Genomic DNA, 16,772 nt, shown 5'->3' with positions numbered 1-16,772 from the left:
CTATTAAAGATTTACACTAATACAGCAGTCACACATTCCAGACTAAAAGCACACAAATGTAGACTTTAATTGAACATTCATGACATATTTACAACACTTACAATGATGAAGCAGTACAGATTTGCAAGTAGATATACATTCATTTAGGACATCCCCATTCAGTTCAAAATAATAGCATTTTGAATGCAAGTGCTGTCAGAATTTGTACTGAAGATTATCTAGGGCATTTACAATTCAACAGGATTCCTTGTAAACTTACTTTTGCACCAATGTTTTTTATTTTTTATATGCCTCAAACTCTTAACAGTCTGTATTTTAAACAAATGTAGTGTATTTTGCCCAAGTACATTTTGCAATTGCATCTGGGTCAAAAGTGCATCAGTGCAACTCAGAACCTCTATTAATAGAGTCAAGATGTGGACCCAGTTCTAACCCGTTTAACTAAACTGACAAGAAGCTGAGTCATAAAGCTCTACTGACTGCATCTGACCAACCAGATGTCACAATTTGGTCATATCTTCAGCCTTATACAATTAGGTGCTACACAGGTAGAAAAACAAATCCATACCCAATGAACACGTGGGTATGTTGTAGTTTTCTCATGCTCAGACCAACAAAAAAAAAAACTTTGGTTGCTGATGTGTACACCAGAGCATTTCACTGAAAGAGTAATGAGTAGTGATGGAGTCCACACATCAAACAATTCGATATCCTTCATTATGTGTAGAAGATGAGCTCGGGAATTTGTCCATCTTCTACTGAAGTGCCATTGTTGTTGCCAGCAGCATAGCAGAAGGTAAAGCAGGTCTTGGTGCCTGTAGCTGGAGCTTCATGAGTGACTTTCCGCATACCCTTTGTTCCGTAATGGGAGTCTGGTCCCTACATAAAACCAAAGACGCTTTTCTTAATTACATTGTACTTACTATTTAAAATAGTCATTACAACCAGGCTCAAAAGTCTACCTTAAGTGTTGCACAGGCAATGTAGTTGACACTAGGCAGAATCTCCACAGGTTCTTTAAACATCACACGGAAGGTATTACCCGTTCCATCGCAGCTGAAACCAGTGTCATTCTGCCCCAAGATGGTGTTGCTGTCTGTATGAATGATCTGTGTAGAAAGATTTTTGTATAAATATATTATATATGGCTGGTTTTACAAGGACATTCTGGTATCTATAAATAACACCATTTGGCACTAACTGCCATGGCAATGATCTGTTGGACATGCACCAATAGGCAGATGCAGTGTTGACCTCCTTAGGAACTACATACCTGGTCTTGTACTAGACCTTAGTCATTTATGTTGATGAAAAAGAAACTTTATGTTTAAAGGCTTGCTTGATATGACTATAACATACAATTAGGAACATCTAGAAATATTAAAAGCTACAGATACAAATATAAATAAATACATATTTCATTACAATCTAAGTTCTTGATGGTCTTGTCTGCTTAAGAAGAAATACCACCTTAAATTAACTATAGTAAATCTTAGCAAGCTAGTCTATTTTTCAAGCTTCGGTCATTATATTAAAAAATCATGTGAACACAATACACAATACATATTTTCTGACCTATTTTGAATTGTCCCTGTGTAGGACAAGTAAGAAACATTACTTAAAATGCACAGGTCGTACCTGGATGTTGACTTGATAGTCAGTTGGACCATGTATGGAGCCATAAAGCCCAAATCCCACCACAAATATTCTGCGATTGACAGAAAACCTAAGGAGAATGTTGGATAATTGATAATCTAGCAAATATAATCACAGTAAGACTTTATTAACATATACTGCCCCATCTATACTTTCCTAGACCTTCCCTGTTATTACCGAATTCGGTCACTGGTCCCACTGTATCCCCAGCGGCTCTCCACCTGCCCAAAGCGGGTGATGCTGCACTCCTTTCCACGTAGACAACAGCGTGGACGATCAATAAACTCCACATGAGGTTTAGGGTTAACGGTAAAGTGCAGGAACAGGCTGACCACTTCTCGGTCTGTTAGTATTCCTGACTGAGCTGGACCTGACACAAATGCAAATAATAAGGGTTAAACACAAAAGTCAATGTGTTTTAGAGAAACATGGGTTATAAAGTGCTTAAAGAAATAATTTATTGTAGTGATGGGTTGAATCAATTTCATTCGACATGGTAACTTAGTATGTAGCTGTGAAAGGAACAAAAGTGATGAAGTTTTCTCTTTTTTAAAAATTATTAATTATTAATAACACTGGCTAACCATGTCTAACAAAGAGCATGTTTACCTGCTGCAAACTCTTCTATGGTCATAAGGGGGAAGCGGATGAGGCCGAGGGCTTTGCCCAGCACTCGCCTCTTGTTCTCTGGTGTAGGCTGCAGTTGCTGCCTCTGAGCTTCAGCATCAGCCCAACGCACTGCTGCTCCAAACAGACGCACCTCCCGCACACCAAGTGTGTCCCTCTCCAATACTGCCACCAATGTATCTATAAAACCAACAATACCATTTATAAAATAATGTAGATAATCTGATATTTGCAAGTATGATCAATTAGTCATCCATCATATTTACATAACTTTTACCAAAAGTTTATTAAAAAGAACGCTACAATGCTAGAAGACTGCACTTTGTTTTTTTCCCCCCGATTTCCTCCCTAATTTAGTTGTATCCAATTCCTTCCTGACACTAGGGGCCCCCACATTAAGACTACCACTCTGTCGGGAGGCCCGAAGACTATCACGTGTTTCGCCACCAGCTGACCGCATATTTTGGAACTTCTCGCTCACGCACCGCTGGGGGCGGCGTAACACACTCGGGCGACAGCGCTTCTTCCTGATTGGCTGTAAAGCCGTAATTAATGTGGGAGCACTGAGTACCTCTCATCCCTTCCCTCTGAGAGAGCTCAGTCAATCAGGTCTCTCTGGCTGCAAGAGGTTACAGCATTGCCCAGGTTTTACACTCGCGATCTCCGGGTGATAGGGCGAGCACTTTCCAACTGCGCCACTCTGAGGCCTCAGACTGCCCTTTGTTAACCTAACCCATGTGCCTGAAACAACAGTATGACAAAAGCTAATATTTTGATCATATTAAAAAACGGTATATTAAGCTCAATACAACGATCAGTCATAACAGTATGACCATCCTCAGAATATTGAGAAGGTCCCCCTTTGCTGCTAAAACAGCCCTGGCCCATCAAGACATGGACACCAGTAGATCTCTGAAAGTGTGCTGTGTTGCTGTGTTCCACTTTTCCACGACGACAGTCCTGTCTTCGGCTGATGCAGACAGCTGTTCTCTGAGGACTTGTGATAGTTGCTTGATAGTTCAGGACTGGAGTTTCCTACAGTCTACCTGAGCCTTTAATAATTAACACATCTCCTGTTCTACTGAACTTCCAGTCTCACACAGTATGATGCGGATCAATCCCTGCTATCCATTTTCCCAAATGAAGATGGGTTTCTCTCAAGGTTTCTTCCTATTGCTATTTTAGGCAGTTTTTCCTTGCCACTGTCGCCTTCGTCCTCGGCTGGCTCATCAGGTACAGTCTTATCATTTAAATAATTCTTTTGATTGTGTAAAGCTGCTTTGCTTTGTTAAAAGCGCTATACAAATAAAATGGAATTGAACTGAATTGTTAACTGGCTTGTAGCCATCAGCAGTGGATCTTTTAAGTGCTTTAAGTTGTGAGGCGAGTCCTCCAGGTATCAAACCTGTTTTTCCAGCATATTACACTGATCTTCAGTTAGAATGGGATCTGGCGAATTTCTGAAGTCAACACCACAAACTCATTATGATCATCAAACTGTTCTAGAACAATTTTTGCATTGTGTCAGTAAATATGCATTATCCTGCTGAAAGAGGCCCCTGCCAAGAGGAAATAATGGTTCCATTAAAGGGTACGCGTTATGTGTTAAAGTAACATCAACATTGAACATTGCCAGAAATTTGAGATATAGTAAACCTTCTATTGGATCAAACTACATGGGCCAGCCTTTGCTCTTCACTTGCATCAATGAGGCAACAGTTTGGCAGGTTTCCTTCCTCAGACCTCTTTTGGTAAATTCTCACCACAGCAGATCGGGAACATTCACCAAGAGCTGAAGTTTGGGAGTTGCTTTACCCCAGTTGTCTAGCCAACACAATCTGGCCCTTGTCCAATCCTTACACTTGCTCAATTTTCTCAGTTTAACACATCAAAATCAGAGACAAAATTTTCACTTGCTCCCTAATATACCACACCCACTTCCAGATGCAACAGTAATAATATGAGAAATTTTATTCACTTCACCAGTCAGTGGTCATAATGTTATGAGCGATTTGTGGATTATCCATTATCCCTTACCAACAAATATGAAACATAAAATTTCCTAAGGATGGAATCATGTTACTGATAAATATGTGCTGAGGTGTCTGTGGTCTAAGGATAAAGCGGTACAGACAATGAGTGAGAAAGTCTGTGGTCTGTTTCTAACATAACAGCTTTTTTCTATCCGGTTATTTTTAGCGAATAAAAAGGAGGGAAGGACACTAAAATGGTATAAAAGTAATTAATAAGCTAATTACTAAGCTATAATCCAAATGTTTTAAACACTCCGTTTTAAAAAGATGTTTTACAGCATTGTTTCTTAAATCTGATTGGCTGGAAGGTGTTAACTAATTTTATATAACTATCAGTAATGATCCCCTGTAATTCAACTATCAGTAATAATCCCACTGTATTTCTATACTTAAGACTAATTCACATTGACTTGATGGTTTAAGATCAGCATCTCCAAAGGTAGTAAGAAAAGTATTTAAAAAATAAAACCCCATAGAATCATAAATAAGCATAAGATTCCTTTGTAGATTCCTTATTTAACATTTATGGAATATGTCTGTTGTATTGGTATATTTCGCATTAAGAGGAAATTATTCAGGATACACAGCTTTTGTAGTTTTCAGTTTCTCAGTAAAATTTAAAAAGAGGTTAGTTTTCCTATTAGCTCCAATAGAGAGGGGGGAAAGAAAGCTAGTGAAAACAAAAAAAAACAACATTTACCAAGGTCAATGTCAGTAAATCCTTCCGCAGCAAGTGCATCTGCAGTGTTCTTGTCTATGTTTTCAAGGCAAAGGCTGGCAAGTTGTGGCTCGTCAAAGAGTCGTGCCTAAAAAGAAATTAAATATGAATTTTCATATAGTCTAATTAAAAGTTTTTTAAGCAATGGGAATCAAAGCAGTAGTTCAGAATTTACGGTATAATTCTTTCTAATAGTTTATGGTATTACCTCCAGGTTCAGACAAGGTAAAGTGGTAATTATGATATAATTTTTTTTATTAACATAATGATATCATTTGCTTATAACTAGTAATTAATATTTAAACAGAGCTGATTCCTGAAGCTAAATCACAAGTCAATAATTAGCATGCATGCAAAAGAAAACATTGTGATTCGCATAAGAAATCAACAAACTATAACCAAATGTCACATCTTGCGTAAAATTTCACTAGGTCGTGTTATAGCTAGTCTATAACTTAAAAACAAACTTTGGAAGTTTAATCACTTACTTCCAGGCATGCATTTAATTTCTTTTAGGGATGCATGTTATTCTCTAATAATAAGCTTTAAAATTAAAATGAATACCATACTCAAAGTTATCAGAATCATGCACACACCCTTGTGCAAACACCAGAGCTGCATTTGTTCACACCTGGAAGAAAGGTCATGGAAAATCCCACTAAGCTCTTACCTGGGTAAGCAACATAAAAGCATTGTCAGCTCGTAGGTTCTTCTTCAGGAACTCGACACAATGCGCCTCAAGCGCAGGCACTGCATATTTTTTTGCAGTGTACAACGTGGTCATCACCGTCTCTGGCCCAATTTGAACCTCATCAGAGTACAAAAACCTGTAAGGGGTAAGAACTTAGTTATGGCTCATATACAACTAAGGACTGAAAGCATACTTAGATTAATGGAAAATGTAATTGATTGGTGGTCTTCAAAAAAAACCACAAAGTGTTTTATTTGGATAATTTTTTTAAAAAACTGTAAAATTAAACCGGTCATGGCTAAATTTGTGCATTTAAAGTGGAATAAATGGAAAAGCGCTGGAAACTGTGTCCACTTTCATTTCACCTAACCATTTCTTTTAATCTTCTACAAATCTAAAACTATGTAGCCAAATTACAAAATGAAGAACACAAAGAGGACACTTAGTTTAAAAGTTTTCGCAGTTCCTTAAGCTACTCAAACAGTCTAATCGATGTTAGGATATTAATGTGGGAAAGAAATCCAGTGGTTCTTGTAATTTCAACAATTCAAAGATAAACAGAGAAACCAAGGGGGTGTGCAAACTTTTGCACTCAGGTGCAAGCGCTGATCAAGCTTTAATGTCAAGGGCACCTCAAGGACATGTAAGAGACAGACGATCAGATGTAACACTATTACAGATCATTATTACCGCCCCATAATGCTGGTGTTCTTACTTAAGGAGGGCCAGAAAGGCAGCTGGTTCCACGTCGGGAAGCTCGATCTCGGTGGAGGTGGTGGCCATGCCGCCGTTAAACATGGCATCAAACACTGCGCTCCCAACGGCGAGGGCAAATCTGTCGAGACGCAGAGATGCATCACTGTGTGCTGACTGACATGAAGTCTTAATAATGACGACTGAGGGGTAAAGGCTTATTTAAAGGTAAAACAGTCTGGGGGAACTTTCAGACTCAGAGCTCGGAAGCTGCGTGTTTACCTAAACATCACCCAGCCGAAAAGAAAGACGCGAAAGCGCAGAAAAGCGGATTTCCTTTTTGGATTCTCAAACGCAAGCTGTTTACAATATGCAAAATTAAACATGTTAAACCGTTTTCAGTTTTTCAAGCTATAAGCGAATATTATTCTAGACTAAACACTTGCTAGTTTCTGTCTGTTTCGGGGCTCTGTGTTTTCTCAATGGCTGATTTTACATTTAACAAAGAAATGTAAACAAATGACTAATAGAACTGCATTGGCCCCATTTCGGCCCTACCTGTGCGCAGGAATGCGCTGCACTCCCATCCCCTTCCCCACCAAAAAATGGACGTCGCTCAGCACCTCGTTGTTGAACAGAAACGCGAACCTTTCTTTCACCGTGCTTTTCGTCGCCTGCCAGTTGTAAACGGGTTCGCGGTACACGAGCACTGAGGCTGGGCTGCCGGGGACAGAGGCCGAGACTGCGGACGCGCCCGCACATGATGATGATGAAGAAGAAGCTGAAGATGATGAGGACGATGAGGATGATGAAGATGCCGCCGCCGCGCTGGACGCCGACGTGGCCGCCGTGTTCATGTTGGAGGCGGCGCGCGCGGCGTCCCTGCTTGCCGTATTGTGAGGCGCGGGCTGCCGCGGAGGATTCTGCGCGCTCCCGGTGCTCGCGGACACCAGCGCTGTGTCGCGGTCTAGGCCAGGCGCCTGGGGATCAGCGTTCCCCGCGGACCCTGCAGACCCTGAGCCCAGGTTGCTGACGGGCACCGAATGAGCGCCGTTGCTCGGCCGAGCGTTGCCCAACGAGCCCGAATTGGGCGGGTTTAAACAAGCGGAGCGGCTGTTGCTCTCACCCGCGGCCATCTTGCACGGCGAGCACTGCAGGCTGGGCTGGAATAAACGCACACAACAGCGCATAACCAGAAATACGGGCTAAATGAGTCGAGAGGGCGGAGAGAGGTGTCTCGCCCTGCCGTCACTGTCTTCAGTGTCTTCCATAACATATAATATTCATTGTTTTTATATAAACACACGACGCCTCGTGTTTGTCTCCAAGCCCTGGTTAAGCTCCAGAGTTTGTCAGGCAGCAGACTGATGTAATTGCCTATATACAATGAAAACATAGCATTTCTAACATGTTTCCAATTCTGTCAACAAACCACAACATGCCACTGCACAAAGGTGTAAATGTATTCATTTTATTGTATTTATCTGTGTGTGCATCACAGCATTAACACAAAACCTCTTTAGTTATTTACTACACCAATGATTCATAATTATATTTATTGAAATAATAAAAATACCTTATCCAAAATAATTGCTATGAACATTCCTCATCAGAGCAGTTCATTTAATGATTTGTAAAAATGATTTGCTGTTTTAAAATTCTTGCACTGACATGACATTCCAAGCCTGGAAGTTTCAGCAAAAAGTATTATTTATGCTGGCCGAGGTTAAACCAGTACGGGATTATGACGAACTGTGTTTTGGCAAAGTGTTAGGATTTAAATTGCATTCACAAGCAGCACACCTTTAAACTATCCAGTTTACAACACAACGATCATTTAGAAGAAAAAATCTTTTAATACAATTCTACCGGTTTAACTAATTTTTGAGACTGTACCTAATAGGTGTCAAATTATTAAATGTCAACATTTCCGGGGAAAAAAGTTGTCTAGAGTGTTACAACTATATAAAATCTAACAATGTAAAGAGCGCGGCTGTATTATTAAAATAACAACACGCTTACCGGTGAATTTAAAGACGGTGGTAATCATTCCTTTGAAAACTCTTTAGGATGTCTGCTTCTAATACTCACCTGGAGAACTGGCACACTGCGCATGTGTGCGTACGTGCACGTGCGTGCGTGTGGGACAAAAGCTGCCTGTAACCTCACTGCCTAATGAGTCAGCGTTCCTCAATGAAGCCTGGTTCATGGAGGCGGATTTCTCAGGTACTGTTTAAACGTTACGATATTGTCAACACCGCCACCTACTGGTCACTAAACTGGATAATGCCAGTCATATTACTCTGAACTTTGACAATTTTCAACAAGCAAACTCAGTGATAAAAATCAGTGCCTAGCTCTGGGTTTGATTCCTACCTTGGGTCTGGAGTTTGCATGTTCTCTCTGTGCTTGGTAGGTTTCCCCAGGGTGCTCCAGTTTCCTCCCACAGTCCAAAAACATGTAGGTTAAGGATATGGATAGGCTTCCAGGCCCCCCGGGTATAAAGCAGTATAGAGGATGAGAGTGAGTGAGTTTTTTTTTTTTTTTTTTAATTGTTTAATTGGTGTCAGGTAAAACATAAGTGCTGAAACATCTATTTTGACTTTATGTTTGTAAAAGTTAATATAAAAAATGAAAAAATACTCATGAGGATATACAATAAAACCACTTTTATTGTTTGTTCTCTTTGTGCCTTTTCTGACCCAAGGTATATCCTTTGTTGTGGAGCCTCCATGGATCAAATTTGTTTGTCAACCACATCCCACAAATGTTTGATCAGATTGTGGTCTGTGAGATTTGGAGGCAAAACCAAGACCCTAAACTTTTGTCAAGTACCTCAAAGCATTCCTGAACAGTTTTGTAGTGTGGAATTGCACATTTTCCTGCTGAAAGAGGTCAGTGTGGGAATATTACTGGCATGAAGTGGTCTGCAACAGTTTTTATGAAGGTTGTACACATACAGAAAGATTCACACGAATGCTAAGACTCAAATTTTTTCAGCAGAACAATGCCCAGAGCATCACACTGTGTCTGATGGCTTGCCTCTTCCTATGGCGCATCTTTATGCCATCTCCTCCTAAGGTAAGCTATGCACACAAACCAGCCATAAACATGATGTAAAACAAAAATGTCACCAAACAGACCAGTCCACCTTCTTCCATGACTCCATGGTTGAAATGCAGCAAGCTGTGATGATTTTTATGTTCTGATACCTTTGATCATACCCCGGGGCACTGGTGGCTCACCACCACCAACAACAACCTTTGATCATACCCAGCATTAAATTTACCCTTCTATGGAATTATAACAGTGATAAATAATATGCACATCAGTAAGCTTTGAGGACTCAGGACCATGTAACCATTTATATTTGGAATGGGTGTTATATGCTTGTCCAGATCATTATGTTTTCCCATTTTTTCTGCTTCCAACACATCAAATTGCAGAACTGACTGTTCGCATGGAGATACGCTGATAATTACGCTGTGACTAGATAATTAACGTAGCTTAATTTACTCCACCAGTAGTTTTAATGTTACTGCTAATCAATGTATAAACATATATACTCCTCTACATAAATACGTACACACATTGACACTTGTGTACAAAAATACGTTTGTATATATACGATTAGCCATAACATTAAATTCACTGACAGGTTAGGTAAATTACACACGCGCGCGCAGCTGCACGCTACCATTAATAGCACAATAGATAGCAACCGCCATTTTGCGGAAAGGTTGGATTGGGACAGGACTTGCTGCCTTACAATGTAGCATGTTTTTTACTTGGTTTTGGACATGCCCATGTAGAATGGAGGAGACTGTTAGAAGGGCGCCACCCACCCTGATAAGAGCCAATCGTCTTTCAGAATTTTACCAGCACTGACCAATCATCTATTGTCAATTCATTCCAAGCAACGCTCAATGTCCAATCACGGTGTAAGACATACCACACAGTATTATGTGCTTGTTGATTTGGGGGGGACACATACTCAGGTAAGCTCAATTGGTGTACCTTTAGCAAACTACATAACGGATATATAGATATTTAATACAATCAGTGGGTAGTTTTTAGACAAATTAATAATTATAATAAAACGGTGTGATTTCTTTTTGTGTTTTTTTTCTTGCACCGCTATACTTTGATGCGGATACGAGTTTACATCAGTGCTAACTGTTTAGCTTGCTAGCTGTTTTTGCCAGTGATGATAATTGTTCGTTAGGTTGAGCTAGCGCTAGCTACCTAACGCTTGCTAACATTACAAATGAAAGCAAGTGTTAACTCCAAACCATATAAATAATCCTTAACTACATAGCCATAGAACTGGTTTATTCGCCATTAGGTAAAATAACGGTTGGTTTATACCGTAATAAGCAGATTTAAATAAAAAGAGTAATACCAGGGCTGCATCCAAATGGCTCCTTAGTGGATAAGAAGTGCACTAGTTAAGGCATAGAAACCATGTGTTCATTCCCCGGTTAGTGCACTTTCATAGCAAATAATAATGCGTTTGGGATTCAGTCTAGATTACAAAATAATCTGCCGAGCTCACTACAGGAAGCGTCAGCAATTTCTCGCTGTTAGAATTATAATGCATCTTATTCAGCCTGTTAGTGACATATGTTTAAAATAAAACTGATTAGAAATTCAGCATCAATATTGGTTAAGTCCCTAAGGTGGATATGGATGGTAAAACATAATCGTTCATCCTTAGTAATTTCACACACATCACAAGGCAACATGCTCAGCAGTTGAGCCATCTACGTTGATGGGTCAAAAATTATATAGAATTTGTTTTATTTAACTTTTAGAAAAGACGAATGCATATTTTTGACATCTCCTTATTTTTCAATACACTCTGTTCAGCTGTCAACAAGCTTTCATGTTCCCTTATTAAAAAGTGGTTTTAGGCTGAGCCACAAATGCACCGCTGTCCTTCTGTGGGCAGAAGTGTGCGAACGTGCATTGTCCTGCAACATCACAACATCCGTGGATAGCAGTCTTTTCGTTTAATCCAAAGTTTAGTCTTCAACTGTAATAATAAGCATCTCTCCGTAAAGAGCACTGTTGCTCATTTTTCCTGATAATGTTCCAGTACTGGCAATATTGGCTTGAAAATCCCAGACAGCTGTTAGCATAACTTTTCCAGCTGATGGGTGACTTTTAAACCTTTGTTTGGTTGGTGATTGAGAAAGTTTCCATTGTATACTCTGTTATCCAAATGCTTCTGTTTATGCTCTTCTATGAGTTGTTTCAGCACCAGGTACACCCTTAAACCACAAAAAAAGATTTGCTGCACGTTTCTCTTCTTTTGTTCAAATCACAAGTGGGGCATGATTTTTTTTCATGCACCACAGTTACAAATGAACTGCTGTAACACATTCTCATCTGCACACCAGTAACTGGGGAGAAGGGAGTCTTGAACGGAAAGTCCTGATAAGTGCGGCCAAAAGAAGTTTTGATATAACCAGAGTGTGGATCGTTTTTTGACTCACTCTTGTATATTAATAATATAGGAAAGTAAGAGAAAACCAAAGAACCCACATGTAACTCACATGAATAAAAGAAGAACATGCACAGATTAAACCATTGACCTTAGATCTGTGAGGCTGCAATACTACTCTTAGCATTGAATATTTTCTTCTTTGTCACACTTATTTTGTTCCAGATTTCTTACGAAACTTACCAGATAAATCTGTAATGGGGGGAGTAAAACAAGAGCAGAGCGATGGTCCTGGATCAAAAGGTTTTCATCATTCAGACTTAACACAGGAAGAAGTAAGAATTTTAACAGGTCATAAACTATTATAAGCATTGTCATACTTAAAATACATTGAAATACTTAATAATTACATTAACTGCTTCACAAATGCAACCTGTCCAGAACAATAATTCACTTAATGCACAGCCTGTAAAGAAGCGTGGCTGGCCCAAAGGTAAAAAGAGGAAGAAGGTTCTACCCAATGGCCCTAAGGCTCCAGTGACTGGGTATGTACGCTTTCTGAATGAAAGACGGGAACACATACGTGCCTTGCACCCTGACCTCCCTTTCCCTGAAATTACCAAGAGGCTCGGGGCAGAGTGGAGCCGCCTAGCTCCTCATGACAAACAGGTGACTTTTTGGGTTGCAACTCACTTGTTATGCACATGTTAAACATTTGTAAATCTTATACCAGGGTATGTATTATGTATTTGTGGGCAGGCAGTAAATATGTTTTGCTTGCAGCGTTACCTGGATGAAGCGGAGCGGGAAAAAGTGCAGTATGCACGGGAGTTGAAGGAGTACCAGAAGAGTGAAGCCTTCCAGATCACCAGTGCCAAGATCCAAGACAAAAGAATTAAAAAAGGTCAGAAGAATTTATACGGGATTTATGCACCATTTGCTGAATGAAACAGTTTGTGTACGTTGCATTTATGAAGGTTTATTCCTCTCTTTGTATTTCATAAACTATGTGACCATGTGTTATGAAATCTTATCTTCATATATTATCTTTCTGTATTTTATTTTTATTTTTTGCAGAGGAGTTAACATCTGTTATTATAAACGCCAATAGTTCAGGAACAGCAACTATTAAGGTATGTTTTAAAGATTGAATTACAACAACAATAGCAAAAAAAGGTTAAGTCATCTTCAGTTTTTTTTCTTTTTTTAACGCTTTAGTATGTAAATGGCATCAGTTAGTACTATAACATCATTTGTTCTATATACAATAATAAGCCTATAATAACCCTTTACATCAGTGCTGTTCTGTTCTTCAGAGTTCAGAGTTTTCCAACAGATTTGATGTGCCTATTTTTACAGAGGAATTCCTAGATCAAAACAAAGGTACATAACAACAACAGTTGTCAACTTGCACTTGGGAGAAACTTAACATTTCTTGTTACAATTTTTTTGTTGTTGTTGTTTTGATCTCCACAGCACGAGAGGCAGAGCTTCGGCGGCTGCGGAAGGCCAACGTAGAGTTTGAGGAGCAGAACACCATGCTGCAGAAGCACATAGCTGACATGTTCAGTGCTAAGGAACGTTTGGAGGCCGAATTGGGTCAGGATGAGCTGCGCACACAGGCTCTGCACCGCCGCTTGCAGGCTATAAAGCAGACTTTAGTTACCAGTTTGGGTTCCGTGCCCCTGCCAGGTCAGTTATTATGCTGTTTGCTTTAAACACGTTTAAAAAAAAAAAAAAATGTCCTTGAATACCTATATCCCATCCATGCGGTATTATATGGTGTGTGCTTCATTAACAGATGGTAAGAAGTAACAGCACTCTCTCACGATTAATGATGGCAGATGGAACTACTTAATTTCTCCATATATTCCACTGCTTAACTAAGGCACTTATCCAAGTGTTTCACTAGTGTTTGCATACTATCAATGTAGAAAGGTTTCTGAAGTCTTGTTTGTGGTCACCTTGGCTGGGTTCGTCATACACTGACATACAGCCTTTTTTAAAACATTTCCACCATTCCATTGTTTTACTGCGGCTAAGAGCCTCATCACCGTACTGTGCTTGGAGTCTCCTGTAAATGTCAGTTGGCTTCATGCCCTCATTCATAGGAAATTATTCAAGTGTTCAAGTCCAAGTGTGACTTGACAAATTTCTTGTATTTAAACAGGTGCTTTAGTATAAAGTATGAGAGAAAAGGTATGCATGTACAAGCATGGCTATTAAATGAGCACAAGGTGAAATAAATTGTGCATGTAAAGCTAAGCTAAGTCTGAGGAAGTGAAGTAAGCCTGGGACATACACACTTCTTTTCCATTACTTATCTGAGTGAACACTTAAATGAGCACAACAACCTGTGATTTTCATTTAAATTCATCATACTAAGTTAATTGCTAGCAATCAAAATAAATAGTTAGATAAAATATTAGTTAGTACTATGTATTAGCAAACATAGTACTAACTATGTTTGCTAATACATAGCATACATAGTTAGTATGTATTCTATGTATATGTATTAGCATTTAAACAAATTTGTATTAGCATTTTAAACAAAAGAATACCAGGGTATACAACAATATTAAAATTATATTTGTATATTGTTTTGTGTTGTGCTATTTTAATCTCATCCTGTCTGATAATGAAAGTAGATATCATGAGATTCAATTGTGGTGTAAATTGACTTTTTCTTTTGATTTATTTGTAAAACTGGTCTCTTGTTTACAGGCACAGGTGAGACGCCCTCTTTTGGAACTCTCGACACTTATCTAAGCCGTTTAAGCAGTGCATTGGAGAGCAGTCCTCATGAGCACCGTGGCCTGCTGCTCAAACTCCAAGATCTGCTGGCTCACTTAGACAGGTATCTTTTTAATAAAGAAGTTTGTAGTTTTTACTCTGCTTTTTAAACTGGAATACACAGAGCTGCTTCAAAGTAGATTTAATATTGTGTTGTATTTGAAAGATGGACTCATTGTTGTTCTCTGAGGGAATCAAAAATCTTAGCAGCTCAATTACAAAATCTGAAGCTTTGTTTATATCCAAGGTCCAACTGGGTAGTTTCTGACCTTTGAGTAAACATTCTATCCAAAATTCATTTAATGGAGCTTCTATTTGTAATTTCCACACAGTGGGAAAGTGTGGATTTTGTGGGGTCATGTAAATTTTGAGCTTTTTTCGGTGCTATTGATAGTAAATTATATAACTACATCCTGCATTCAATTTAAAATTAACCACTAAGCAAATAGCCCCACTTATGTTTTTTGAAGCTAACAAAGAACTAAACAAATTAAAATCCATTTTCTGACAGAACAATTTTTTGACTGTGCCATCGGTTCTTATTTATATCTTTCAGTGAGAAACTTTGAGAAACGTTTGCAGCTGTGCTGTATATGAAATTGAGGTGTTCACATAATCATCTACCATCATCATGAAGACCGGATTACCCAAAAATCTGAAGGCAAATCTCTGTTTTTTTCATGGTGTGCCATAGTATATGACTGTCTAATTAGACATTGTTGGCCATTAAGGTGCTATTGGCATGGTAGATCTTTAATTGTTAAATGTCATTAAATGTTTTTTATTTCTCAGTTTGATATATATTTTTTTGTTTTGTCTGTTGCTTCATACCTAAAGCAGTCTTTTATTCTTATTTTTATGACTCATTGCTGTGGATTTAAACAATGCCTATTTAATAACAGTTGTTCATTTGTCATTCCAGAAATGTAAATCATTTTCCACTGACTGATTGCTTGTATGTAAAGAAATTGCAGTATTTAGGGCAAATTATTGTTATGAAACTTTTCCTGAATGTGATTTTACATTATAATAATTGTGTATTTGAAAAGAAACATCTTGAGATAGGTACTGGGAAGCTGAATCAGGGAATGTTTTAAATTAAACTGTTCTTATTTTTACTCTGTTAAATGTTTACTCTGTAAACAGGTTTTCTGTAAAGTGTCAGTGTATATTTGCAAAAATCTTCATAAATGTATGCTGCATCATATGTTGCAGTGTCTTAAAATGCAATAAAATAGATATACAATATTTTAGGGTTTTTTTTATTTTTTTCTTTATTATTTTTAATTAATTACCAACTTGGTTCCTTTGATGAATGGTTCCATGGTATTTACTAATTAAATAAATAATTTTGAAAAAAGAATATGAACAGAGAAGTAGGTTTGCATCTTAATAATTAATTATAGATCTCTATTAAAAAACAATATATTGTTAAATCTTCTCTGACAACAACCCCCTTTTTTTTATACTTGGTTATGCATTTATTTACAGCACCAGATATGTTGTCTAAGAATGACATATTTGGATCGAAATATCTAGTGTGAAATTAAATTCCACTCAACTGGGTGTGCAGTAACAACTTTTGTGTTTTGTTTTGTATTTGTCATGCTGGATCATGGGGGGTGTCTGTGTTTTGTTTTGCTTGGACATGAAGCACATAAGGCAACCCCAGCATCTGGGCAACTGACTATTTGCTTTCATTCCAGTTTGCAGTCTTTCCATTGACCTTAATACAATAAGATGCTGCTACTGGTAAATGCAGGAAAGTTTTTTTTTTTTTTTTTTTTGAGTACTTTGTTAAAAAAACTTCTGATAAAAAAAATAACTGATAAAATCACCTATTAGACATGATTCAGCTCTTTTCATATTGCTCCCTGTAAAGTGCCTGGTTATTACACTAAAATCAAATATTTATTATTTTGCTGCTTGAGCACAGATATAAATGATCATCAGCTCTCAACTACAATGTTGAATAAATTGTGCATGGAGTGAAATCTTGTTGACAACAAATCCAACAGAGGGTGGGATTGATCGCAATACAGCACCAAAAATTACAATAAAACTGATTTTTAGGCTTCTTAAAAAAGGTATCAAAGTATTTCTCTAATATTAACC

The 16,772-nt window shown here is 38.3% G+C and overlaps 2 protein-coding genes across 8 annotated transcripts; one reads left to right on the top strand and one right to left on the bottom strand.

Annotated features, from left to right (window-relative positions):
• Positions 1 to 43: 43 nt before the first annotated feature.
• Positions 44 to 8,548, bottom strand: btbd2a (BTB (POZ) domain containing 2a). Of its 5 annotated transcripts, XM_053513106.1 has the most exons (10): positions 8,510 to 8,548; positions 6,977 to 7,581; positions 6,441 to 6,560; positions 5,705 to 5,861; positions 5,017 to 5,122; positions 2,266 to 2,463; positions 1,834 to 2,026; positions 1,639 to 1,726; positions 963 to 1,109; positions 44 to 879 (listed from the first exon to the last, which is right to left on the bottom strand). In XM_053513106.1, the coding sequence occupies exons 1-10, from the start codon at positions 8,531 to 8,533 to the stop codon at positions 718 to 720; spliced, it is 1,800 nt and encodes a 599-aa protein (XP_053369081.1). In that variant the 5' UTR covers positions 8,534 to 8,548; the 3' UTR covers positions 44 to 717. The 5 variants fall into 5 exon arrangements, with proteins under 5 accessions (XP_053369081.1, XP_053369080.1, XP_053369082.1 ...); XM_053513105.1 differs by lacking the exon at positions 8,510 to 8,548 and having other exon boundaries at positions 6,977 to 8,388; XM_053513107.1 differs by lacking the exon at positions 8,510 to 8,548 and having other exon boundaries at positions 7,067 to 8,388.
• A 711-nt stretch (positions 8,549 to 9,259) lies between these two features.
• hmg20b (high mobility group 20B) lies at positions 9,260 to 15,905 on the top strand. 3 transcript variants are annotated; one of them, XM_053513103.1, is made up of 10 exons: positions 9,260 to 9,312; positions 9,422 to 9,499; positions 12,090 to 12,199; positions 12,306 to 12,533; positions 12,648 to 12,768; positions 12,942 to 12,997; positions 13,181 to 13,247; positions 13,341 to 13,556; positions 14,589 to 14,721; positions 15,214 to 15,905. In XM_053513103.1, exons 3-10 carry the CDS (start codon positions 12,122 to 12,124, stop codon positions 15,224 to 15,226), a joined length of 912 nt encoding a protein of 303 aa, XP_053369078.1. In that variant the 5' UTR covers positions 9,260 to 9,312; positions 9,422 to 9,499; positions 12,090 to 12,121; the 3' UTR covers positions 15,227 to 15,905. The 3 variants fall into 3 exon arrangements, with proteins under 3 accessions (XP_053369078.1, XP_053369077.1, XP_053369079.1); XM_053513102.1 differs by lacking the exons at positions 9,260 to 9,312; positions 9,422 to 9,499 and adding an exon at positions 10,378 to 10,416; XM_053513104.1 differs by lacking the exons at positions 9,260 to 9,312; positions 9,422 to 9,499 and adding an exon at positions 10,383 to 10,416 and having other exon boundaries at positions 12,330 to 12,533.
• The last annotated feature ends 867 nt before the right edge of the window (positions 15,906 to 16,772 follow it).

The sequence above is a fragment of the Clarias gariepinus genome, chromosome 15, assembly GCF_024256425.1.
Source record: "Clarias gariepinus isolate MV-2021 ecotype Netherlands chromosome 15, CGAR_prim_01v2, whole genome shotgun sequence".
Taxonomy (NCBI): domain Eukaryota; kingdom Metazoa; phylum Chordata; class Actinopteri; order Siluriformes; family Clariidae; genus Clarias; species Clarias gariepinus.
The sequence above is the reverse complement of the archived record's forward strand: the minus strand, read 5'-3'. Positions and strand labels throughout refer to the sequence as shown.